The sequence below is a fragment of the Gouania willdenowi genome, chromosome 4 (assembly GCF_900634775.1).
Source record: "Gouania willdenowi chromosome 4, fGouWil2.1, whole genome shotgun sequence".
NCBI lineage: Eukaryota > Metazoa > Chordata > Actinopteri > Blenniiformes > Gobiesocidae > Gouania > Gouania willdenowi.
The window spans coordinates 39,502,267-39,529,750 of NC_041047.1; the positions used below are offsets into that span (position 1 = coordinate 39,502,267).

At 38.5% G+C, this 27,484-nt stretch overlaps 1 protein-coding gene across 3 annotated transcripts; it reads right to left on the reverse strand.

Moving 5' to 3' along the window:
• Positions 1-114: 114 nt before the first annotated feature.
• On the reverse strand, positions 115-27,370 carry cep63 (centrosomal protein 63). Of its 3 annotated transcripts, none has more exons than XM_028445136.1 (15): positions 27,292-27,370; positions 27,034-27,108; positions 25,827-26,004; positions 22,687-22,782; positions 22,514-22,597; positions 21,582-21,650; positions 21,360-21,500; positions 16,262-16,383; positions 15,873-16,016; positions 12,902-13,001; positions 11,578-11,748; positions 5,502-5,573; positions 5,306-5,424; positions 1,929-2,199; positions 115-1,247 (listed from the first exon to the last, which is right to left on the reverse strand). In XM_028445136.1, the coding sequence occupies exons 2-15, from the start codon at positions 27,072-27,074 to the stop codon at positions 1,062-1,064; spliced, it is 1,794 nt and encodes a 597-aa protein (XP_028300937.1). In that variant the 5' UTR covers positions 27,075-27,108; positions 27,292-27,370; the 3' UTR covers positions 115-1,061. The 3 variants fall into 3 exon arrangements, with proteins under 3 accessions (XP_028300937.1, XP_028300936.1, XP_028300935.1); XM_028445135.1 differs by having other exon boundaries at positions 27,215-27,369; XM_028445134.1 differs by having other exon boundaries at positions 27,034-27,353.
• Between the last annotated feature and the right edge of the window lie 114 nt (positions 27,371-27,484).

Sequence of the window (27,484 nt, forward strand, 5' to 3'; positions counted from 1 at the left end):
GATGGCAGTTCCTGATGTGTGGTTCACGGCTCAACTAGTCTGAGACACTCTGACGTTCTAGTTCTCTATCCTGTTCTGTTGGTCCTTCTGTCCACTAATCCCAACCAGTCGACGCAGATGGCTGCCACCTCTGAACCTGGTTCTGCTGGAGATTTCTTCCTGTGAAAGGAAGTTGTTTCTTCCCACTGTCGCTAAATGCTTGTTCATGTTGATCTTGTTGGGTTTTTCCGTTTCGATTATGAATTTCATTCTTTGATAAGAGCATTGAAATGACTTTGTTGCAAATTGCACTATACAAATAAGGTTGAATTTAATTAAAATCCCTTAACAAAATCGCAGACGGAATTACGGACAGAATCACAGAATCTACCAATAAAAAAAAAATCTACTGTTGAACGCAGATATGAACAGATTCGACATAAAACGCTGTCATCGTGAGGCAAGGAATGATTTTTATAGGGAAATGTTTCTGGGGAACGATCATTAGGTGCACTGCCTCCCCTCCCATCCTGGCCGCTTCAAACACGGTCTTTGTTAATTGCATAAAATGCCAAATATCAGCCGATCAGATCAGTGTAAAGCCTAGCTAATACCCTGATTTTCTCTATATCATAAAAACAAAGAAAGACTAAAATTGTATTTTATATTCCAAAATGTACCAAAAGTGACTAAACAGCACTGGTGAATGTTTGATTGTATAAAGTTTATTTTAATGCTGCAAACATTGGAAAAAAATCTTGGAAAAATGTTCCATAATTTCTTGGAACATTTTCCAATTTCTTGCTCGATGAGCATCAGTGTTATTGACCACAGGAGGAATTTTTGTTGGACAGGACAAAAGCATGTAAACGTGAATTGTCATTTGTTAAAACTAGTACTTTGTAATTTGACATCAGCCTCATTATCCTGTTCAAAGCTATCCACAGGTTTCCTTTATTGGGATGCAGTTCATGTACATCATCAACCACCAACATAAACGTGCACAAACTGACAGTAAGAGTCGATCCAAACGTGTGACGTGTTTATCAGTGTTTATAAAAACGAGCACATACACCATGTGATCACTGACCGACGGTGTGCGCTGGTCCCGGTGCACACGGCAGGTACTTGGACATCGTCCTGTAGTTGCTCTCTCTCATGCCCTGGATGTGCATGTCCAGTTTGTGCTGCAGCTCGTTGCAGCGTAAGCTTTCCTCCTCCAGGAAGCGTCCGACGGTGATCTGAGCAGAAGACGCTTCATTTACATCCTGGAAATACAAAACAATTCATAAATATGAAAAAGACGCGACAAGAAAAGCTCAAGGTGGCGATAAACAAAAATCAATTACAATTATGTTCTCAATTACTAAAATTCAATTACAATTACTGAGCCTTTAATACATAAGCCAAATAAACGTAACCTTCCTCTTGTGTTAGCGTTCTGTTAGCATCTCTTATGATAACAGATCAGTTTTGATCCATGTCCTAAATCAACTGTAAAATACACTAAAAAATATTATCTATCATCCAATTTGTTTCTCATCTTTTAATTAATTTGTTAGTCTTCCTAATTAATGGAAATATTAGTGTTAATATTTTTGGTGTTGACGTCTGAGCCTTTTTAAACGGTAAAGAGAAGTGACAGGTAGTGGCAAAACATGTCTTTATAATAATAAACTATGTATGTGTATGCCATAGAACTGTAACATGGCTCCACAGGTTTGCATTTAATAAAATTGTAATTGACATGCTAAATACAATTACAAAGTCAATTATCTGAACTCAAATACAATTCAATTTTGATTACAACAGCAACAGATTTTTAAAAATTGCAATAGCCATTAAAATAACATGCTAATTGTAATTAATTATCAATTGTGCAATTATGATTATAATTGAGCCCAAAATAAAGTGAATGGCTGCCAAACTGCCTTCAAGCTGAGCCTCACCACTGGGGACGGGGGCGGAGTTATTTGTTCTTGGAGGGTTGGAGGTGGAGACTTTGATGCTGGGACTGGGCTGGTGTGGGACCGTGCTGTTCTGCTGCTGGAGGAGGAGGACGAGGAGGAAGAGGAGGACTGAGGCCTGCTGTCTTCACACACCAGCTGCTCCGAGGGCGACAAAGTGCGCAGCTCCTCACACAGTCTCCTGATCTCCACTTCATAACCAGTGCTGCTCTGCTGAGACGCAGCACGTGGAGGGTTAACCTCGTCCTGCAGCCTGTGACAACAGAACAAATGACATCACATAATCTCCTCTCACAGCTGTAGGATTACTCAATGAAATAACAGAATTATGTAATCCCTTTAACGTGTGCAGGGTTGTTCTTTCAACATTTCTGTGCAGAAAGGTCGGTAACACTATACCTGAAGTTTTACACATAAGGCTGACATTATTGACATGACACCTGTCATTAACATGAATAAGGTGTCAAGAAAGTTATCATTAACTGTCATTCGTTAACCCAACTTTAACCCTACCTACCCCCACTAGATCCCTCCACCTAACCCTAAAAAATGCCAATGCTAATGACAGATAATGACAGTGTAATGTATGAAAAACTGTTACCAAAAGGTCAAGTAAAGAACAGGATCTTAGCTAAGATACCGTCAAAAGGTGCTCAACAAGAGCAGAGCTGGGAAAGCTACAAGTTATTCTACATCAACAGAAGCTGCACCATACCATGTTTTAATATTAAGTATCAATTCATTATTATTAGGTGGCTAAAGAAGCCCGTTTATTTCCTTTCTGATTAAAAACAGGGTTCTCGCCAGCGCTGTTGAACGTAGGGCCCCCCCACGCAGTGATGTCGAGCCCTACGCTGTGCACAGGGTACTTTTCTGTTGTGTTTTCCTTTTATAATCCGTACCGTCGTAATAACTGTTGCACATTTGGACAAAAAAGGGACTTCCAGGTGTGCACAGGTTGTTTAAACTGTTTTTAATCTTAATAACCCAGAAACACATACATCAGTCACACCGTATGTTTAACACAGGTAATTTGCTCGGATGCCCGTCTTACCCCGAGGACCCCTGAGTAAGTTAGCTGCCCCGATGTTGCCTGTGTGCATCCTCCGCTTGATAACCAATAATCGCAGTCCAACATAGACAGTGTGCTTCAACCAGACGTAGCATGTAGCATCATGTTTATAACTCACAACAGGTCATTCTACATACATGCACACGAAGGTGAATAGTGTCAGGTTGAAACGGGTTCAAGGCTTCATTCGGGCTGGGGTCAAGTTGTCTTTTTTTGGTCTGATTAAAGCTTTACTGTGTCCATGCACCTCTTTGTAACCCATAATCACCATCAACATAAACAGTGTGCTTCCTAATCTAAACAAAAACAATCAACTAAATAAAACAATAGAGAAATATCAAATTAATGAGTTGTAACTAGGGATGTAATGATTCACTCAACTCCCGATACGATTCGATTCACAATACTGGGTTCCCGATACGATTATCTCACGATTTTTTCATTTACAAAATGGGACTGTAGACAATTTTTTTTTTGGGAAAAAAACTAGAAAATACTGTATTATTTTCCTTTTATTTTTCATTGTCAAAAGAATTCCTTGATAAACTATTCAAAACAATGCAATTTAACTAAAAATAAATCTTGAATTAAATAAATAAAGGAATAATACAAATGAAAATGAAGCGTATTAATTTAAATTCTGGTTCTATAATAAACAATGCAAAACTGCATAATAGTTCTTTTTCTTTTAAAAGTGCAAATGAAAATGTATTTTGTGCCTTAACAATTGGACTTTAAAAAAAAAAAAAAAAACGTCATTACACTGATTTACGTCATATTTGTTTGGACCAGCAGAGGGCGCTGGTAACCCAGTGGTCGGTTGGCATGCAGCTAATCAAGCAGTGAAGAAGAGATGCTATGCTAGCAGACAGAGCTAATAGAAAAGCGTGACTTTTACAGATATTCAAGTAATATTACAGATATTCTTTCGGTGCTAAAGGGGTAATAAAACATTCATTAACATATTTAAGAGTAGAAGGCAGCCAGAAAGAAAGTATTAGCAGACTCCGCCCGCGCCAACACTTCCGGATAGCGCCCTCTGCTGGTTAAAAAAAGTACTGCGATTCAATTGTCAGAAAATCGATATCAACCGTGATACCTATGAATCGATTTTTAACTGCCTAACGATTATTCGTTACATCCCTAGTTGTAACAGTCCCCATATTACTGCAGTTCCAACACAATATCTCTTTAAAATTTAAAAAAATATAGTTCTTCCTTCCTGTTTTGCTATATTTGCTCTGTGCTAAGTTGATGCGTCATTCTCCAACATCAGAGTCCTCTCTGCCGGGGGGCTACGGACTGTTGGAGCTGGGACAGAGCAGATACGCAGCACACCGGACCCGCTGGAAATGAACACAGACTAAAGTGAAACCTATCAGCTCTGCTGGTGTGGTGGAGACGTAACGCATCGGACCCGTATCTAGTGGAAACTGGGGGTAACTCTCCAACGCCATTCATCATCACCTTCACCAATTCAACAAATAGCTTTTGGCTTTAAAGTAAGACTGTGACAAAGATTTAAATAAAAACAACCTTTAGCTTTACTTTACACATTTCCTCTTGCTCTTTGTCAATGAATTTGAACAGGAAATGTGTAAATTTTTCGATTTTGACCATGAAAATGTTATAATTGTTAGCATTTTACAAGCCTAGCTTCTATTCTCTGTGATGGAGAGGAGGGACTAACTGATCTGACACACGTTTGTTTAGTGTTGTGATGTTTTTCCTCTTGTAGAAATGAATGAGTGTGTATGTGTGTCAGGGTTGAGGTCAGTTACATTTTTCAATTCCAATTATGTTTTTAATTATTTATGTTTAATTACAATTAAATTATCTTTACAATAACCAGCATTTTTTCTAATTACAAGTAAATTACAATTATTATTTTTCACCTGAAAGTGCAAATGCATTTTAAATTCATGCACCTAATATTTTTTAGTGTTTCATGTAGACGCGCACCTGATCGCTATAGCTTCACTCACGCCACATCTGCGTCTACGCGTGACTGATATATTTATGTTTGTTAGGTGCACAACCAGGTGTGGCGTATGTGTGCATACACTTTAATGTGTATGCACATTAAAGCATCTGCAAACGTGTTAACACGTCTACAAGCACACATGCGGACATGACTTGTGCATTGTGCCCGTGTACCCATTCTAAGTCTATGGAAAATGTAGATCACATGTGCAGACGCAGGGTACGCGTTAGTTGGACTGGTGCGCATGAATTTAGAATGGATCCACCCCCCATAGTGTGTGTGTGTGTGTGTGTGTAAATCTACCCATCCGCAGCAGGCTGAAGGTGGTCAGTCACGGCACCGCTGAGTACAGCCTGTTCATATTTGTCCAGGGACGTGAGCTCAGAGATGTGACTCGTCTTCCTCAGTGAAGAGTCGGACGTCTGCGTTGAGCAAATCAAAGATAAATTACTTTAAGTCATAAAAAATCTGTCTTTAAAAGCGACACAAGCAGACCAACCTTTGGTGAGTGCAGCAGACTCCTCAGGTGCTGGTTTTCACTCTGTAGAGTTTCCAGTTGTTTCTGAGTCGTCTGCAAAAGTCAGAGAAATCATCATCACCAGATGAAGATAATAATAATAATAATACATTTTATTTAAAAGCGCTTTTCGAGACACTCAAAGACACTTTACAGCATAAAAACAACAAGAAAATATGACAGAGAAAAGAAGAGAGAGAGTGGGTGGGTGGTTTAAATATTGAAGGCTGAGTGAAACAGGTGAGTTTTGAGAGATGATTTGAAGGATGGAAGGTCGGTGCAGTTGCGGATATGGCTTGGAAGGGAATTCCATAGGGTGGGGGCAGCTACAGAGAAAGCTCTGTCACCCCAGGTTCTGTTGAGATAAGATGTAACTGATAGAGAAAACAACCACTGAATCATTGTTAGGCATTTTGGTGATAAAGTGTCTCATACATGAAGTAGGGCGACACCTGCTGGTAACTTTTTACAAAGTTTAAATTAAACAGTGAAAGACAAAGAAGCCTGTAAAGCAGGGATGGGCAGTGTTGTGTTCAAGACCACACTATCCGAGACCAAGACTTGCCCGAGACCAGAATGCACCGAGACCAAGACAAGACCAAGACTTTCGGGAGCCGAGACCGAGACAAGCCGAGACCGAGTCAAGACCAAGACCATAAACATGATTTTGTTCAATTTAAAAAAATATATAAATAAATAAAATTATGGCAAGGTTCAACAGTTAAATAACATTCTCTCTTTAATTTTAGTTTATTTTAAATACATTTGACGGACAAAAAAGGTGCCTGCAAAAGATTAACTAAAATATTAAAACTACTACTGCTACTGATAAATTCACAATTATTCTACATATTTGAAAACAATATTTTTATGTCAGCTGAATGTACAGCAAGTGTTTAAAAGTATTTCTGCCAAGAAATAATGATTCTTGATTCTGATTCTTTGAGCTGTGCAGGTCAACAGGTCACAGATTTCACAAGATAATTTTTTAGTTTGAAAAAGCCTTTCCACAGGCCATTTTTATTAATTCACTTAGTTGATATAGTTTAATTTGGTTGCTGTAATGTAACTAGGATATTCAATTAACAAAGGTTTCCAACTGTAACTGTAAAAGTGAAACTTTCTGAAATAAAACTACAAACAAGTTGTCATCAGTGTAAAAAACATAGAGCTACAGGTAGATGTGAAACTAAATAAAACACACTAACCCTGGAACAGTCATGTGACAAATCAATCAATAGTTCTTGTTGAGAATTATTATTATTCTGGATACAGTGGAAACAGAAACTAGAAAAAATAATTATATTGTGAACCTGTTTATATTGTGGGGAACATATTATATACATAAATGTAATTGGAGTCTAAAGCCACAAAAAAACAGAACTTTAAAAAGAAAATAGACTAATATAAGACCTCTTTACAGTTATTTGACTCAATCTGTGCTAGAGCAACTCTGCGGCGATGACGCGCTGGTGACGACATAATCCAAGATGGCGGCGGCCCGGACTACAGCCGACATTATGTAATAAAGCCTTAAAAGACATGGATATAATGAAAAGAGTGGATGGACAGAGGCATAAACATGCAGACTTTCACACGGACTTATTAAACACACACAGACCTCGGTAAACGGAGCAGGCTTCACCGCCCGGCAGGCACTAGGACCCAGAGGCGGAGTAAATGTGTCTTCATACTGCATTCACAGGCTGTAATATCACCAGTTTATCATTTTACCAGTTGTTAGAGCTACTGTCTTTACCAGGGAGATAATATTTATTCCTGGTGATTGTTTTCTGGAGTTTTACTGGGATTTTTACCGGTGATTAGTTCATATCTCTCTTGCGCTCCGTGGTCCAAACTGACACAGTAGCCAGACACACACACGAGTGTCACACACGTCATTCAGTCACATTAAGGAAGGTTGCGGTCATTATACGGGGTGGAATAAAAAATGAATAAAAGATTGTTTTATCCCGTTCTTATCACATTATAAAAAGATTTAAAAATATTAGGAATTAGTGCTGGTCTCGAACGGTCTTGAGAAAAAATCCCGAGTCCGGGCAGCCCGAGTCCGAGACAAGACCGAGTCAAAATGCTTCAGAGTCCGAGACGAGACCTTTAAAATTTGGTCTCGAGACCAGGACCGGTCTCGACTACCACAACACTAGGGATGGGCAACTGTTATCACAGCAGGGCCACAAAAATGTGATTGTCTGATTCAAGAGCCACATTATCAACATTCATGCCAGCATTAAGAATAACGACAAATTTGAGCATTACCACAGAAAAGAAAAAACATTGTCGTCTTTTTGTGTATTTGTGCATTTTGGGAATTTCTGCTGACATTTTGTGTATGAGACATTATATGTGTTTTTGTTATTTATTGTGTGTTATATTTGCATTTTGTTTATTGTCAGTCAGTCCGTGTTTTTTTTTTTCAGTATTTTTGTCATTTGGTGAGTTTGGGTGGTTGTTTTGTGTGTATTACGTGTGTTTTTGTTGTGGTTGGTTTGTGCTGTTTTGTTGACAATTTCTGCATTTTGCCGTTTTGTGTTTTTGGAGTTATCTTGTGTATTATGTTGGGCTTCATTATACTTCCAAATTCTTGCATTACAATTATGAGTGGATTTGTCTTGGGGGCCGCACAGAATTAGACTGAGCTGCTGTAAAGGTTCAGTAAGTTTAATTTCTAAGGTGTTGTATTTGACTTCTTTAACGGGTTTAATTGTCAAATACATTTTTATATACGTTTAAGTGTTCTATATAATCTGATTGTGCTGCTGTGGTCTAGGGTATAGATCTCATGTTATAGATTAGCAGTGTTTTTTACGTAAAGGTTAAGATAATGACTTACATGGAGCAGTGACCAGTCTGTACACTGATTTTCAGCAGAATATCCAGGGGGTAAAATGTGAATCACTTTGTGTTAAAAACAAAGACGATTGATTTGTTATTTTTGCTGAAGCCTGTTTACATTGGATTCCTGAAAAGTTTACATATTTTCAAAAGTGACCTATGTGTGAATTATAGTCGTGAAAATTTGCTGGATAATAAATCATATAAGATATTTTACTAGGGATGCACCAAGACCACTTTTCCCTAAACCAATACTTGGGTATGTGTACTTGTCGACGCTGAGAACCGATGCCGATACTTATTTCACAAATAATATTAAGCAAAATGCAATGACTTGGAAAACAGATTTTATTAACTTCTCTAAACAAATGTTTAAATATCAGATCAAAATAACAAGAAATTGCTATAAAACTGACATCTTAAAGGAACAAAATGTAGGGCAGGATATGAGAAAAAATAAACATTTTAATTTTTTTATGTTAGGGATGTAACGATTCACTCAACTCCCGATACGATTCGATTCACGATACTGGGTTCACGATACGATTCTCTCACGATTAATTTCACAAAATGGGACTGTACTTAAATGACTGAAAAATATTCCTTTATTTTTTTGGGGGGAAAAAAAAACTAGAAAATACTGTACTATTTTCCTTTTATTTTTCATTGTCAAAAGAATCCCTTGATGAACTATTCAAACAATGCAATTTAACTAAAAATAAATCTTAATACAAATGAAGAAGCCTATTCATTTAAATTCTGGTTCCATAGTAAACAATACAAAACTGCATAATAGTTATTTTTCTTTTTAAAAGTGCAACTGAAAATGTATTTTGTGACTTAATAATTGGACCTTAAAAAAAAAAAAAAAAAACAGTCTGCACTGTATTTGCGTCAGATATTTGTTTGGACCAGCAGAGGGCGCTGGTAACCCAGTGGTCGGTTGGCATGCAGCTAAGTGTAGTGAAGAAGAGATGCTATGCTAGCAGACAGAGCTAATAGAAAAACGTTACTTTTACAGATATTCACTTAATATTACAGATATTCTTTTGGTGCTAAAGGGGCAATGAATCATTTATGAATATGTTTAAGAGTAGAAGGCGGACAGAAAGAAAGTATTAGCAGATTTCGCCCGCCGCCATGACTTCTGGATAAAAAAAAAAGTACTGCGATTCAATTTTCACAGCATCGATGTGAACCTTGATACCTATGAATCGATTTTTAACTGCCTTACGATTAATCGTTACATCGCTATTAATGGATGATGAAGTGCTCTAAACCAAAAAGAATGAGTCCACACTTATTTGATCAGCAAATTTATTCCTGAATGATCTTTCTGGTCAGACTTTGTTTGAATTAAAATTATCAAGATTTATATCGCAAATTGCCATTTTGAGATAAAATATAGAATTGTAATTTTGGTCCATATTGCCCAGCCCTAGATCAAATTCCAGCTCAATGGTGTGAAGGTCTGACCCACAGCTACAGTAGGGCTGTAAAATCCACATTAACAGAATCACAAAATCGACCAAAGAAAACAGAATCTACTGTTGAACGCGGAAATGGACAGAATCTGGACGAAACACCATCACTGTGACAAAAAGAAAGTTATTTTTTTTTTTTTTTGAATGGGGGTAATGTTTCTGGGGAGCATTCATAAGATGCACCGCTCGCCCCCCTCTCCTCCTGGCCACTTCAAACACGATCTAAACCACACGAAACACCGTCTAAACTGTCAAAAAACTACGCAAATCATCAAAGACTGAAATACTTTACTGTGTCTGTAAAACTTCGTCCATTTCTCATGTAGCGCTGCATCGCTCTGTGAAAACATGATTCAGCTTTTATCAGTTTCATCTGCTCAAAGCGTTTGAACAACATCTCATCAGAGCTACAGAAGATCTGTTGAAAAAGTTGTTCTGTTGTTGTGGATGAGACCATTGATACCAGGGATTGAAGAGTCTGAAACATCGTAGGTTAATGATAACTTCTGATACTGTCAAATATTCCTTGTGTCCATTTGTTTTTGTGTAATCATTGTGATCTGAAATGATGTCATCAGGATCATTTAAATTAGGTTAGTTTAAATTAAAGGGACCATGTTAAGCTAAATCAACTTTTCTGTGCTTTAAACATCATAAAGTGCTATATGGGCTTCATACACATGATCAAAGTGGGTTTTTTTTTCATTCATTCCCTCAATCGTTAGCTAGAGGGTGATTTGCTCCTTTCTTACTGCAGGGCGACATGTAAACAGACACGCCCACAAAGGTGAACATTTCAGCGTCCTTCACACATTGCTATGTATGTATTTTCTACAGTCTATGTATGTACCAGCGCACGCCCCGCCCCCATGCTCTGTCTCGTGTTTATAAAGCAGCATGAGTTCAGCTACAGAGTGGGTGGGAGGAGGGCGGGCCGTCCTCTGGCCCTACCTCACCGTGCGGGGAGGAGGAAGTCAGTGTCCCATCTATAGACACGCCCACTCATGAATATGCATAAGTATGACGCAAATCAGCCTGTTTGTGTAGAGTTGGTCAGAAAGTGACTTTTCAGAGGCTAAAACTCTGAAAAATAAACCTCAAATACTATGTTTTTGTGGTTCTTAGAACAAATAGAGATAAGTGAAAAATAACATGACATGGGACCTTTAAGTTGATCAAAATGTAATCCACAAATCTGCTCAGATTCAGTAAACCATTGATCCCTGAGGGGGAACTGGGTGACATTAATGCTGCTCTCTTACATCTTTATGACATCTAAATAATTAGAAAGGAGCAGTCAGAATAATCCATGTCACTACAACTTATATCTACTTTTTAACTGTATCTTACTCATTGTTTTAAATCAAATTTAAAATCTTGATATACATTTTAGTTTAATTATGATTTTCAATTTTATTTTGATTCCTCACAGGAGTTAAAAACTAATATTTTCAGAAAAAATTTATTAATATTTCTAAAAAAACAAAAAAATTAATGCGGAAAACACGAAATTTGGAAAAAAATAAAAATGGATTTTAAAAGGCCCTTCTACAGGAAGCACCTGATTACTATAGTTGCTAAGGAGGAGCTGACTAATCAATAAATCTCACTCAGATTTGATACAGATGTTGATAGATTGCAAGTTTTGTTGTTACTTGAAGCAGACTATATTTGTCAATAACCTTTGATTTAAATGAAAATCACATCCTTGAACCAACCTTTAGTTGAGCAGCCATCTCTTCCGCTCGCTCTGAGGGGGAGGAGCCACTGAGCTCAGCGATGGTGAGGTCGCGCTGGTGCAGCTCATTGGTCAGCTTTGACACTTCCTTCCTCATCCCTCTGACCTCTGCACTGTGCGTCTGCTTAGCGCTCTGAAGCTCCTCACTGAGCTGCACCACAGCAGAGGATGACACACACACACACACACACACACACACACACACACACACACACACACACACACACACACACACACACACACACACACACACACACACACACACACACACACACACACACACACACACACACACACACACACACACACACACACACACACACACACACACACACACACACACACACACACACGGGTTGGGGTCAATTACATTTTCTTAGTTACAATAACATCTTCAATTATCCCTGCTCAATTGCAATTCAATTATGATTACGTTGACAAGCATTTTTTTTAATACAATTAAATTACAATTATGCTTTCAATTCTTTCAATGTCTTAACCATGTCTTCAGCATCTGATGTAAAACACACTAAAACAATTATCTGTCATCTAATTTGTTTCTCATCTCTCGTTTACCTTGTTAGGCTTAAATCAAGGCTATACCCCTTGATTTATTTATTTTTTTAAATGGTAAAATTATCTTATAATCTAGCTCATAACAGCCAATCCATGATAAAAAAAAAAACAAATAAAAAAACCCTGCCCTTTATGAGGTACAGCAGGCCATGATTCAGGCTGAACAACTGTACCTCTGTGGGTGTGAAGATTCACAAGGTCTTATACATCATGGCATCTGAGGAATGCACACCTATTAATGCAACAACCAACCCTGATTAACATGTTGGGATGAACCCACCTTTAGGAGGTAGAGCAGACAAGGATTCCAAGAAATTCAATAGGTCAGTGACTTAAGGGTGCACTCACAATGTCAGCCCAGGCCGGGCCAGGTTGTGAATGTGTGAAACCATTGGGGGCCCATAGGGGGCCCGATGTGAGGCTTGTGTAAGTGTTAACTTCCAACCAGTCTTTCGTGGCCTGGTTGGAACAGACCTTGTTGGTCGCTCATGTATTTTGTATACAGGGACAAGGCTGGCCTAGAGCAGTGAGTGATATGTGTAAGGTTTTTATTGAATTTTCATGCCATATACAATTTCAAAGTCAATCATCTTAACTCAATTACAATTACAACAGCAAATACAAGTACAATTCCAATTATAATTATGCCATAACTGTAATTACTTATCAATTACGCAATTACAATTATAATTGACCCCAACCCTGGATCACACAGACAGATTTCCTACCTTTTGGATTTGCGTCACAGAAGAGTCGCACTGTGATCTGAGACTCTTCAGTTCCAGCTCCATCTTAGAGTTCTCACTGTGTTTGCTCACTGCTTCTAGCCTGCACTCAAACACAAACTTTACATTTAAATACAACAAACAGGAAGCGGGAAACCAACAGGAAACATTCATTTGGTCTGAGTGTTTGTCTTTGGCGGACACTAAATATGTGTAAAGGGGAAGATTCACTAAGGGTTCTATTCTCCCCTCTGGACATAAGCGCTTTTTTGAGCGCCTGCAGTTACGCGCTTCTCTCCTACGCATAATCACTGGTCCAGGCTGCTGACACGCCCACCGCGCATAAGGTAGACCAAAAGCGCATATGTGTGAAGGCGGCCTGAAGGAAAGGAGGCGGTGATGTCATTTTTTTTGGGCCGTCTAGAAATCACGGAACATAGAGTTTTCCCAACGCTTGTAAATGTCATTGAAATCCGTGAAAATGATAAAGTTCACTTTTAATTTGAAACGCCTTTGTTGATAAACAATATAACAGGTTGATTTGATCACATCATTGATCAGATTATTGCAGTGTGACTGAGTCACAGTTAAAATATCTTTCCTTTATCATCATCATCATCATCACTGTAAAGCGTGACTGAGTTACTGTAGATGCTGGAGATATGAGTAAAAAACGTGGCCACAGAGCATCCTGCTTTAATACAGAGGGATGTTTGCAGCACTATTGGCTTCCATAATACGCAGTTTTAAATATAAATAGTTTCAAGTGACCTGAGCCTCATTACAATATGTGTGGGAACAGTTTCTCTGTCCATCCTCATATGACAGCTTTTCACTCTGTAGTGGATCAAACTGTGACTTTACGTTGGACATAGTATGAAAATAGTTGAATCACTGTGACCAACGTGGACAGAAGTCTGCATCTGTCAGAGTTATAATTAATCACACAGCAACAGCTGAGTGATCACAGCTGCTGCTGCGCGACACACGAGTCCGTGTGGCTTCGAATGTAACCAAGTCCATATTTCTAGTGCAATATAATGTTTCACCTTATGGGGGAGCTGCACTTATTCCTGGGTTAGAAGCGCGTAAGAGGAAAAAGACTTATGCACACCGGAGAATGCGCGTAAAGCCATATTTGAATGGGAACAACCATATTTAAGGGCTGCTACACACAGAGTGCGTAACTGGGAAGGCGGCGCGCAGCGGCTGACTTAAGTACAGGGGGAGAACAACACACAGCGGTGCAGAGCCAGAGGATGATGTGCGCGGACCTCCATGGATGTCACTTCAGACGCACAGCTCCAGTGAGCTTCTTTGTCTTTCTCTCCATGTTTTGATCGTCAAACTCTCGTGTCGTGCTGTTGTCAGGCCAGAATCAGCTAATCAAATGCATCATTTACGCAGTTGAGACCAGGTTATGAAGTGGATCAGATCTGAGCTAGTATTAAAGTCCCGCCTCCTGACCAATCAGTTCTCTTGTAAAATGAGCTGTCCATTGTTAGAAAATTCTGGTTGGTGCAGATCTGACTAGAATTGTCACGATACCAAAATGAATAACCACGATACTATACCAGACAAAGTATCACGGTTCCAGGTAATATCGTCATACTGAAGCCTGTTTTTATTATTATTATTTTTATGAACTGCAATATATTTGTACAAGTTAGAAATACTTATTCATTACTTATAGTGCTGTTTGATGCACGATAAGAGTACATGAACAAAAGCATATAAGCAATAAAAAAACAAAAAAATTAAGTTAGAATTTCTAGGGTTAAATTTAAAAAAATAATAATTCAGTTTTATTTGCACATCAATTTATTTAACTAATATAAATAACTTATATTAGTTATACTTAGGATAACAAATCCACTGTCTTTTTTTTTTTTAAAAACTACTTGACAATAATGCTTCTTCTCCAACATAAAAAACCATAAAGGAAAATATAATATAATATATAATTAACAGGAACTGATTCCCTGTAAAAAAAAACAAAACTATATTTGTATGCATTTTCTGGGTGACACCACTGGTGCTTTGAGATTGGATGTGATCCCTCCTTTGTATGTATATAATTAAATATAAATTTAAAAAAAAAAAATAACAAAAGATTGCTCTGAGTCCGTGCAGAAAAACAAAAAAAAATAGTGTTCTGTCCTTAGGCTCCTATAGCTGGTGACAGCGCCGGCACAGTGGATCTCCTATTGCTTTACCGTTTCTGCCTCATTTAAAGACAACATAGTTCCAAATGGGACTTTTGGAGTTTTGTTTTTGAGCAAAAATAGTGATGCCACTTACGCCGACGCCGCCGTGGCAGACTCGCCGCTCGGGCCCGGCTGAAGCGAGTTTCTGTCGAAGCAGAGCTGTCTTCAGTTCCTTCATGCCAGTGTAGTAAACACAAATAGCCAATCAGTTACAGAAGGGCGGACCCAACCAATCATATATCCGGACGTCATCAGTAACAGGCAAACAGCCAATCATTCAGCAGCTGTGGAGTTCGGTTGCTATGTTGGTACGTTTTCAAGTGAGGAGCGTGCAGTGAGCTTAGACTGCAGTGAGAAGCTGGGGGAGAGTTGAAGCAGCCGCTATGTAGTGGAAACTGGTACCGGTAGTATCGTTATCCACGGTAGTACCGTTGTGTAGAACTTCTAGTATAGTAGGAACCGTTACAATTTGGCGCCGCGGGGTACCGTAGGTATTGTTCAACTATAGATCTGACAGCTGAGTTTAAGAAAGAAAAATGATTTATAGATAAATGCAATCCTTTCATCTAGTGATGACATCTTATGATATACTGATCCAGCTTCACAGTACAGGCCCTTAAAAAAAAAAAAAGACAATGAAAACTATTACAAATACTCTCAGGACTCAGACTTTTCATGATTGCGGTAAACAGACTGGAAACACGGGATTCACGTTCTGAAATGGAAAAATAAGCCCGACTCATTTAAAAACGCACACACACACACACCTCTCTTTGAGATGTGCCAGCTGAGCTCTAAGACGCTCCTCACAGGTTCGGGAGCACTGAAGCTTGGACGCAGTCGTCTCCAGTTCCTGTCGGAGCGTCTCCACCCCAGCACAGCCCTGAGCTGACAGGCAATCCTCCAGAGAGCTGCACACACACACATGCTCTGATCAATACAAACACAAACACACACACACACTGGACTGCTGCCAACCATGAACAGTCACTGTGATGTTCTGCAGGAAACCAACACTAATGTTATTGAAATATCTTTCACTTTACGTAGTAGACTGAGGATTTCAGGACCAGGTTGAATCTGGTGTAGGTCGCCCTCTTGTGGTTTTACAGCATCATTGTATCACTACTGGGGGAAAAAGTGGAAAAGCACCCACCGGATAACTTGATCTTTAGCTTGCAGCAGCTGGGTCATTGTAGCAGCTTCATGGAGAAGCCTCTGGTGGTCCAGAGAAGTCCTCAGCACTGAGGTGTTCTGTTCACAGGCAGCAGGAAGGAGCTGTGAACAAAAGGCCACTTGTCAATATAAAATCAAATAAACAAATTGCATTGGATGGGTTCTAGGAATGTAAGGATATATCCTGAATCGGCTCAACCGTTGGGACTGTTTTAGTGCTGCTTGTTTAGACGTCACGGTCTCCAAGAGCAACAGCAGGAGAAGAACTTTAATCGGACCAAAAAATGAAGACCCGACCCAAATGAAGCCAATGCCTGTGTTGTAAATGTCACACTAACGTACTGCACAGTACAAACTCAATGAGTATATACCGTCTACTATATACTATGAGTATGATTAGGATGAGGAGCATTCCCAACTTCCCACTGAAGTATACTTCCAAGTTTCCCAAGATGCATTTGGAACCTACGGCGCTAAAATCCTTTACTCACACTGAGGCTAAATATCTGTTGATTCTCCACCTTTACTTTGAAAGTTCTGAAAACATTTGAAGTGAGAAAGTGACCAAGTAAAAAATCAACGTGTGCTCATTTGATCCATAAAACTCACGTGGACACATTTCAGAGATTTTCGAAGACCCTCCATTGTGCTATGGACAAAACTTCCTGTTAACTTAAGAACAAGAGCCCTATTTACAAAAGACTTAAAAAACACTAATGGAAGACAAGAAGAAATGCTTTTATTTTGAAAAGGGGATGCTTGATTTTTAGCTTGAAGTTGGTCCCAGGACCATTTTTACATTCTGCTCACAATCATCATGGGGCGGTTGAGCAGTGTTCGGGTCAATTATAATTGTAATCGCATAATTGATAATTAATTACAATTATGGCGTAATTATAATTGAAACTGTACTTGAAAATTGTTTTTGTTGTCATAATTGAACTGTAATTGAGTTTAGATAATTGACTTTATAATTATAATTGGCATGACAATTAAATAAAAACTTTATGGCTTACACATATCAGATAGCACCAGCCTTGTCCCTGCTTACCAAATACATGTGTGACCAACAAGGTTTGTTTAACAAAGAATTTAACACTTACTCAAGCATCACAATGGCCCCCTATGGTTTCACACATGCACCACCTGGCCTGTCCTGGCCTGGGCTACAATTGTTCAACTAGAATCCTTGTCTGCTCTACCTTTTAAAGGTGGGTTAATCCCAACATGTTAATCAGGGTTGGTTGTTGGATTCTATAGGTGTGCATACCTCAGATGCCATGGTGAGTAATACCTTGTGAATCTTCACACCCACACAGGTAGTAGGTATTACAGTTATTCAGCATGAATCATGGTCTGCGGTACCTCGCAGGGCAGTTTTTTTTTATTATCCTGGATTGGCTGTTATGAGCTATGTAATGAAGATATTTAAAAAAAAAAAAATAAATCAAGGGGTATAACCTTGATTCTTGTTGATTATTTCACTTGTATGTCTATTTTTTAAATCAGGCCAAGTCTTGGCTAAATCGTGTGTCATGTATCGTGTAGTATACATGGGGTCACTAGAAGCGATTAACACCTCACGACCAGCTCCCGATCAGCAATCGTATGGTCGTAAGAAAATCAAACACGTTTGAACTCCTGGTTGCTCCTCGTGAGGGTATCACTGTTGAAGCAGTGCCACGGACCGGCTTACCTCAAACGCTCACACTGCGCATGCACAAACATTGTGGGACTGCTGTAGAAATGACAGACTGTACTGCCCACGTCTGTCCAGTCAGTTCCTGGTCCATCACATCGCCACCTTTTCTTTCTTAAAGCTCTTTTTGCTAAGATTTGAGAGTGTCTCTCCACTTCCGGGTTCTTCTTGTTCTTTTTTAATAGTGGCGCTTCAGAGTTTTTCTTCTTCTTCTATTTTTTTACATTGTATTTCCAAAACAAGACCCGACGTGTCGTGTATGAACGTACAGTGTCAAAACATGAATCGTGAGCTGCGCACATTCGGACTCTGCGATCGAGTCGCACAATTTGAGCTGGAGCTGAGTACAACGATTGAAAATAAAATCACACAGTGTCTGCCCGCCTTTAAAAAAATGTCTACTATATAGTATACTTTAGAGGTGGGAGAAAAAAATCGATTCTTAGATACATCGAGATTCGGAAGTGCACGATTCTGAATCGATTCTTTAATTTCCAGTAATCGAAAATTTTAAATTTTAGAGGCCGTTTAAAAGTCTGAACAAAAAGGGCTCGGAAATGTGGCGTGCAGCGCGTTTCCAGAGGGACAATTTAAAGAGAGCGCCACAACAATGAATCATGAACGTGCAGGAGTTAAGACCAGCCCCATGTAGCTTAAAATCTTCTTTAATGTCCACGGTGGAAATGAAATGGACAAGAGCAACGCTGTATGTAAGCTCTGTTACACTAAAATTCAGTTCTTTGGGAACACAACAAACATGAGAAGCCATATAGCACGTTTTCACCAGGAGGAGGAGTCAAAGTCGGCTGCTGCTGTGGCTAAAAGTTCCTCTGCTAACCAGAGAACAATTGAACAAGTCACAAAAAAGCTTCCACAATGTTCGGAAAAGGTAAAGTGGATTAACAAGTCGATTGCAACATTTATTGCTAAGGATTTACGTCCTTACTCAGTCGTAAAAAACCAGGACTTTGGTTCGCTGCTGCATACTTAGAGCCTAGATATACCATCTCTACTTTACGGTACTTTACTGATACGGCCATCCTGAAGCTTTACAACCAACCAAAACAGAGGTCATAGCATCGCTGCATTAATGAAGCGTGTAGGATAGCAGTGATGTGATGTGTGGACATCTTATAGCCGCACACTTTATCTCTAATGACTGGAAGCTAATGTCATACATCATTTTTTTTTTTTCAACTGAAGTTATGTTACAAGGAAGGCTGCTACTCCCTTTGTTTCAATAACTTGTACATTTTCAGTTCACATACTTCTTCCATTAGTGTAATAAAGGATAATTAATGGTAATGTATCTTGTTTTTTTCTAACTACAAATAATATATATTTTGATACAGTGCGTGGACACAGTGACTACAACAAATATTTTGTGAATAAAACATGCATCAAAATACATTAATAATCGATTCAGAATCGAAGCGAAGCCCCTTGAATCGTAATCGAATCAAACCGTGAGGTGCCTAAAGATTCCCACCCCTAGTATACATCTAGATATTTCTCATGTACTCAATCTTTTATATTTTCTAATGTGAACACACTACATACTCATGTTGATGTCAGACTTTGTATAAGTAGTACGTTAGTATGACATTTGCAACATGGCTAATGTCTCTTTAAAACTGAACCCATTTCAACAAGACACTATTCACATCCGTGCACATGTAAAATCCCTTTGTGTGTCTTTCACGTGCTAATCTAAACACATCACCTGACCCTTCATTTACCGTGCAGTGTCAGAATCCGACCCGAGGTCATGGTACACGTTTGAAATTAAGTCCAAACATGACCCAGCCCAGATCAGGCAAAGAACTAAAGCTCTAGTTTGAAGTCAGAGCAGGTGAGGCAGCATTTTTACTTTCTGAAGTCGGAAAATGAAAAAGGTGAAGATAACAGTAAAGACAAAAACTGTATGCAAGTATTGCAAGAAAATACAGAACTCTTCACACACGCATATATAATAAATATATAAAGAAATAAAGAAATTTGCTGTTTATTTTGGTTAACTTAAAATGATTTGTAAGAAGTTTATAAGAAGAACAAATATTAATTAAAAAAAATTCCTGACAATTTAAATAAAAGAATAACAATCTGTATTTTGACTTAGGCTGGGCGATATACTGAGATTTAAGATATATCAAGTTTTCCATTTTAGCGATATAGAGAATTACAATATCTCCTATGTTGATATTTTTATTTTGTAGCTCACTTTAAACTTCTTCTTTTAGGAGTCGCTGTTTTCACTACTTCTCAAAACAGTATGAAAAACTCAGTTTGATGGATTTCTGAGTGCGATCACCGATCAGTGACTTTTAAATCACGTAATATTACAGATATTCTTTCGGTGCTAAATTGGTAAGGAATCATTTATGAACATGTTTAAGAGTAGAAGGCGGCCAGAAAGAAAAGAGAAAAAAGAAAAAAAAGATGTATATATAGAGCCATCTGCTGTTTAAAAAAAGTACTGCGATTCAATTTTCACAGTATCGATGTGAACCGTGATAATCGATTTTTAACTGCCTTACGATTAATTATTACATCCCTAGAGCTGAGTGTATCATCACACCTCTAGTCCGCTATGAAAGCGAAAGTAAACGGGAGTGCATTGCTCTGCTCAACGACTCTCCTATTTAACATGCTCGGGCTCAATAAACTAAACAAACACACACACAGACACGAACAGCAGACGCTGCCCACGCTTTCAGAGCCAGTAGACTGTTGAAGAAGTCCAGTGCTTAGCTGCTCTGCTCCAACCCAGAGACATTTTCACCGTTTGCTCATAGGTTTTCACCTTTGTGCACAATTAGAAGTGAAATAAAGCTGTGTCACGTAAAACAAACAACTCTTTGGTGTAAATGAGACAATAAAACAATGCAATGGGAGCATCTACAAAGTTTTACAGCTGATCACATTAATTACATAAAATGCAAAATATCGACCAATCCAATATAGCTGATCAGATTGGTGTAAAGCCCAATCCTAACCCAGACCTTCATCTAAAAAAGCCACACTACAAAACTCACTGTCCGTTAGAGGAGGAAAAAGACAAAAGTGGCGCATACTGTGCAACTGTTAGTAAATAAATGAGCCTGCGCAGAATTCTACCTCAGAAAATTTAACCCAGAATTGTCTTTCTAGTCAGACTTCATTTGAATTAAAAAATTTGAAATTCATATCGTACATCATCCTTTTTGATTTGATCTTTGATTTGAGTTTTTTTCTTATTTTTTTTTTTTTTTAAATCGAGATTGGAATTGAATGGTTGGTGGAGTGTATCCTTACAGCCCTAATGGGGTGGGTTAACCTGGTCTGTTCTGTGTTTTTCTCTAAGCTCTGAGTTTCTGCAGAGCATCATGATCCCACAAACCTGCAGCTCAGTCTCCGTATGTGGACAAAGTCGCTCCAGTTCCATCTGAGTGGATCGCAGTTTCTCCTGAGACGTGTCACACAGAGACCGCAGACGCTGCACCTCTGAACAGCACTCTCTGTGCACCGACGTCATCTGAGACTGGAGAACCATTGGACACACTTTAAAACTGTGTTTAAATCAGCCTGAGTAAAAATGTTTCTGTTCAGTTGAAGTTTGTACTTTAGCAAAAGAAAGTTCATCAGTCAGACGTTTGTTCTGAGCCTCCAGAGACGTCAGCTGGTTCTGGTTCTGGACATGGAGGAGAGAGGAGGAGAGAGGAAAACATCCACATTAGACAATTAGATTCTCCTTTCAATAACACAACCTATTGATCCTAAACTACCATCTGCAGTCACTGCCATTCTGACAAAACGAGTAAATCTATAACCCTTCTTTGTAAATAATCTTATAAAATGATCGTTAAATTAGCATGCTTGCTAAACAAAATACAATAAAGTGATGAAAAACTGAGTTAAAGGGTCAGAATGGTGCTTTGAATATTTTGTTTTTAATCATCAAGTCTCTGAAATGGAACCAAATCTAAAGATCATCTCTCCAAATAAATAAAGTTGAATCTGAAATTATTCTGCTTTAGTGTGAAACAGTAACTATGAAAAAAAATTTCAAATGAACACATCCCTCATGTTGTACATTTTCTCTATTTTTGGGGATGTTTTTTCTATATATCCATTATCATTATCATAACGTTTAAATTAAATGTTGTATCAGAAACAAGAAGATATCACTAAAAAGTTTTTAAGCTTTCAAGACAATTTTTTTATGGTCACATGACCACTTCTCTCTGAGAAAACACGGTGCGGTACGTGTAAACAGAAGAGGACGTTTCTTAGCATTAGACTTTAAAATGATTAGTGCCACTTTAGACGTGAAACAACAAAGGAATACAGAGTGTTATAAGGAGGTTTGGAGCGTCCGTCTTCCTGCAGCAAAGTCTCGTGGGATGAGATTTCACGGGAGTTACGAGGCAGATGGAAACACGTTGAAAGCACAATTATACTTCGTTGACATTTAGAAATATCACTTTTATTTTGCGAAACTGTAAAGGAAGCCCAGCTAGAGAGGTGATAAAAACAGTTTTATTAAGTTCTCACCTTAATAAAGTCACTGTCCACTCCGCTCGTGTCCTTCAGTGTTTTGCGCTGGAGCTTGTGGTAACTTCTCTTTAATTTGTCCAACTGGGAAATGAAAATGTCCATACACAGATCACAAAAGTTGATTACAGACCTTAACAATGCAGAGTACTGGTGGCATGGCAGTGTCTGACCTCTCCTCTGAGTCTCTGCAGCTGTTGTTCATACGTGGAAACCATCTCCTGACAATCCATCTGAGAACCATCCAGCTGCTTACGAAGCAACTCTATCTACAGAAACGAGATGAATGAATGTAAAGAAATTCCCAAGTTTCAACATGTTTGGCAAAATAAATAAATAAATGATGAATGATCTCACACCAGTTCTACTGTTTACATTAGAGAGAAGTTTGGTACTAATACATTTTTAATAATTATGATGTGACAAGTGGCCACAAGATAGATGTGTTTTATTATTGGGGTGAAAATGTGAAACGGCAAAGGAAGGATGGGGATTTAGTTGATGTATTTCAGAGTGGAAGGTCATTGGTTCCTGATGAAGGTGATGAAGTGTTGCATGTGTGCAGCTCTCAATCCGAGCTGTTAACGCATTCCAAACTTTTTCATTTTAACTAATTACAAGTTTACTGCACATGTAGAAGAGGAGAGATTCTGCCTTGTGTAGTTCAGCTCTGTGTGTGAGTACGGCTCATGCTAAGAAAGGCTAACATTAGCCTTAATGCTGACATCTAGAGTTTCTGAGACGACTAGAGGTGTCCCGATCCGATATTGATAGGGATGTAACGATTAATCATAAGGCAGTTAAAAATCGATTCATAGGTATCATGGTTGATATCAATTTTCTGAAAATTGAGTCGCAGTACTTTTTTTAAACAGCAGAGGGCGCAATCCAGAAATGTTGGCGGTGGGCGGAATCTGCTACTACTTTCTTTCTGGCCGCCTGATACTCTTAAACATACTGTTGGGGCGGAATTATTAGTTATGCTTAATAATATATTTACTCATATATTTTAATCCTTAAGCCTTAGGGTGTAACTTTTCATTGTGTGATTTTTCATGTCTTCAACTTTGCCTTGTCTTCACTCCAGGTCAGAACGCCTTGTCCAAAGTTCCCAAAACAACCCCAAGGACAGCTACACACACTCACATAGTCACATGCACTCCCCATACACATCCATTCACACACACGAACACATAAAACGCACACACCTCCGTCTCCATGGCAATCAGATACCGGGGAACAGACTGTTTCGACTGTAAGGAGAAACTGTTTCTTTCTTTTCCACCCTCTGCCCTCCCTCCTCCATCTGTCTCTATCCCTATCTCTCAGGGGGGGGAGGAGGGGGGGGGACTAAGGGGAGATATACGTGGTTTTAGTATTGTGTCTGGCACTCTGTCTTTGAATCGCCTGGCCAGGCTGTCACCATTTTTGTTTCCACTTTGTATTCTTTTATTTAGTTTAGAATAAAATCATTTTTTATTAATTCACCAACTCTTCAGTCTGGTCGTCATCACTTGCCAACGCAGAGGGTGTCATTACAGCCAAAACGAGGTAACCTTCCTTTTTTCCACCGTAACAATACTCATAAATGATTCCTTACCCCTTTAGCACCGATAGAATATCTGTAATATTACGTGAATATCTGTAAAAGTCATGTTTTTCTATTAGCTCTGTCTGCTAGCATAGCATCTCTTCTTCACTGCACAGAATAGCTGCATCCCAACCGACCACTGGGTTACCAGTGCCCTCTGCTGGTCCAAACAAATATCTGACGTAAATACAATACAGACAGTTTTTTTTTTTTTTTTAAGTCCAATTGTTAAGGCACAAAATATATTTTCAGTTGCACTTTTAAAAAGAACTAATATGCAGTTTTGCATTGTTTGCTACAGGACCAGAATTTAAATTAATAGGCTTCTTCTTCATTTGCATTATTCCTTTATTTATTTCATTCAAGATTTATTTTTAGTTGAATTGGATTGTTTTGAGTAGTTTATCAAGGGATTCTTTTGTCAATGAAAATAAAACGAAAATAGTACAGTATTTTCCCCCCAAAAAATAAAGGAAAATTTTTGAGTGAATCGTTACATCCCTAGATATCGATATCGGATATCGGCCCGATATCAGCCAGAAAACGAATATCGGATTTTATCGGACTGCATCTAAAATCACCGATATAAGTTCTCTGATAAAATTTTCCACTCCAGCACTTCTATCCATGGGTGACTGTGGTTCACACTCTAACAAAGTAACCTACTGTAGCTGACTATTGTTCTCTGTTTGAGTAACATCACATGATCAAGTCTTTTCTAACATTCCACACTACAAAATAAGTAATAAAAGCGTGTATGATTTGTGCCGATATCGTATCGGATCAATATCGGTATCGGCCAATACGCAAAGCTGCAATATCGGTATCATACCGGAAGTGAAAAAGTTGTATCGGGACATCTCAATGTCCCGCCCTCAACAGCTCCACTTCCTCCCACTGCCTCCCCAATCTACCAGAAGCCACGCCTCTACTTTTTTGCATGCGCATCGCGGTACATAACAAGGTCACATTGATATAAGTCTATGGGTCAGGTAAGAGCCAAAATAGACCATAGTATAAGACTAGTTATTTTTATGAATTTCAAAAGAATCATAGATAAACCTAGATTTCTCAGAAAGTCCGGATATCAGCTTTAATGTAGCTCAAGGTTAATAAGACAATTAGGATTTACACGATCAGTATTTTTGGGCAGATCACCGATCATATGAATTCAGATTTATTTTTTTATTTTTTTAGGTAACGACGAAATTCACCAGATTCACAGAAATTCAAACTCTACCATGTTTTCGGGACCTAAATGCATCCTTGTGACTGTGAGGGAAAGAAGAGTTGATTATTTCCATGCAGGACCTGAACATAACATTGCACACACAAGAACATCATGGCTCCACTTTAAAAAAAAGTGATGCAGTCCGAGCACTTGCAGGTTTAATGTGAGTTAATCCATTTATTTTGGTCCCTGAACAGCAGTTGTGTCGACTAATTGTTTAATTGATTATACTTTATTAATCCCCGAGGGGAAATTCAGTTTCAGTTACATCCCGACCAAGAAACATGAAGGACAATAACATATCACATATATCGTGAAATCTATTTTTTTTCACACCTCGTCCATCATCACCCAGAAACTGACATAAGTGTTCGCTATGAGAGTGAAAGTAAACTTAAACAGAAGTTACATAAACGTAATTACATAAAATGCTAAACATCAGCTCAGATGGGTGTAAAGCCCAGTGTTTATGTAGACGTATAAACAGTCACCTCTCGGTCTCTCCGTTTGATGATGCTCCCCAGTGTTACGATCTCCTGCTGTGCAGATTTCAGCTGGACGTCCCATTGGCTCCTCTCAGCCTCCCACTCCTCCCTCTGATGATTGATCATGATATCGATCTGCCTCATCAGCTCCTGGAGCTCTGGTTCACATGATGTGAGGACAAAGCTGAAACACACACACTAATTAAATTAATCAACACATCATCACTTACACCAGTGGTTCTCAAACACGTTTGGCTCTTGTACCCTCTTTCTGTTATTTCTCAATCCAATCCAATGTAAATAAGTGAAATGAAACAGTATTTGTATTTTGTGTGTTGGTATTTAAATTATTCTCAGTGTGTGCTTCTGGTGTCATTTTGAATGTTTATTATTTTTGTGTATTTCATAGTGATCTTGTGCGTTTTTCTCTCATTTAGTGCATCTTCATTGTCATTTTTGTGTGTTGCTGGTAATGGTAAGTATTTTTCTCTCGTCGTGTTTTTTGGTGTCATTTTGTACATTTTGTTGTTGTCTGTCAGTTTTTTTTTTATTATTCAGTATATTTTTTATCTCATTTTGTGTGCCAAACATATCATATTTGATACATGGGTTTTGGAAGTCTCTACATGATCAGTGTTATGTGTTTCTTTTTTTCTTCTAAAAACCTAATGTATAGGATTACAGTATATACATGCAATACAAGGATAATCCACCACAGGGTAGTAACTAGTTCAGCATTAGCTTTTCCACCAACTCTACAACATTGTTATTCATGAAAAAATATGCACAGATGGTTACTGGGATGATGCAGTGTGACATTAGGTTATATTTCATAATCTCTGTTTTAGTAAAACCATGTTGAAAATTTTATCAGATTTGATACAGTAGGTATATGACGTCATGTGACTAAATCAGTTAATTGTCATTTTATTGCATTTCAAGCAACATTAAGTGTTTTTATTTCTTCAAGTAAACTTGAGTATTTTGACAGGATATATCAAATGTGATACAAATTAAAACTCATTTTTTAATTATTATTTTAATTATTTGTTTTTGTTATTTTGTTGCCACTAAAGGCTTCAGTTTCAAAACATTTGAATTTTCTGTCAATTATTTATTGATTCAGGCTTTACAGGGTAATTTCAGACGTTAAGAACTAAAACACAGAACACCAGAACTTGCCCGTTATGTTTTATGGCCATGTGTATTTTACCTGAGGTCAGAATTGTCACTTGAGCCGAAAAGAGCCTCCATTTGTGTGGTCGAAGCCTGTTGAATCCTTTAGCAGCTAGCCAAACAAACCGCTCAAATTAATCAGCTGCAGCAGCATTAACGAGCCCGTGGCCTGAGTAATAATACGTAATAATACACATAGCGGTAAATAAATAACATACACACAACAGTATGACTTTTCAGAACTGCCGTTCTTCCACACAAATTAGTTTAGAAGCTGTTAGCGAACAAGTTTCACCCGTCTCTAGCACAGCTGCAGCATGGCGCGAACCCCGCCTCCAAATCTGTGACGTCCTCACGTAATACATTATTCTTGAAGACCGGAAATAGGTTTAGCCCATTGCGATAGAACAAAATCCTTTGGTTTCGCATTCGTACCATACAGAAGCTTCTTTCATGAAAACCATATATAGAACATTATATAGCAAAAC

Coding starts and splice junctions, on each gene's coding strand:
- cep63 (XM_028445136.1), bottom strand. CDS start 27,074: ATGGAGGCTCTTTTCGGCTCAAGTGACAATTCTGACCTCAG. Junction 21,651..22,513: donor TGGACAGTGACTTTATTAAG/GTGAGAACTTAA, acceptor CTCCATGTCCAG/AACCAGAACCAGCTGACGTC. Junction 11,749..12,901: donor CTGTGACGCAAATCCAAAAG/GTAGGAAATCTG, acceptor GCTGTGGTGCAG/CTCAGTGAGGAGCTTCAGAG.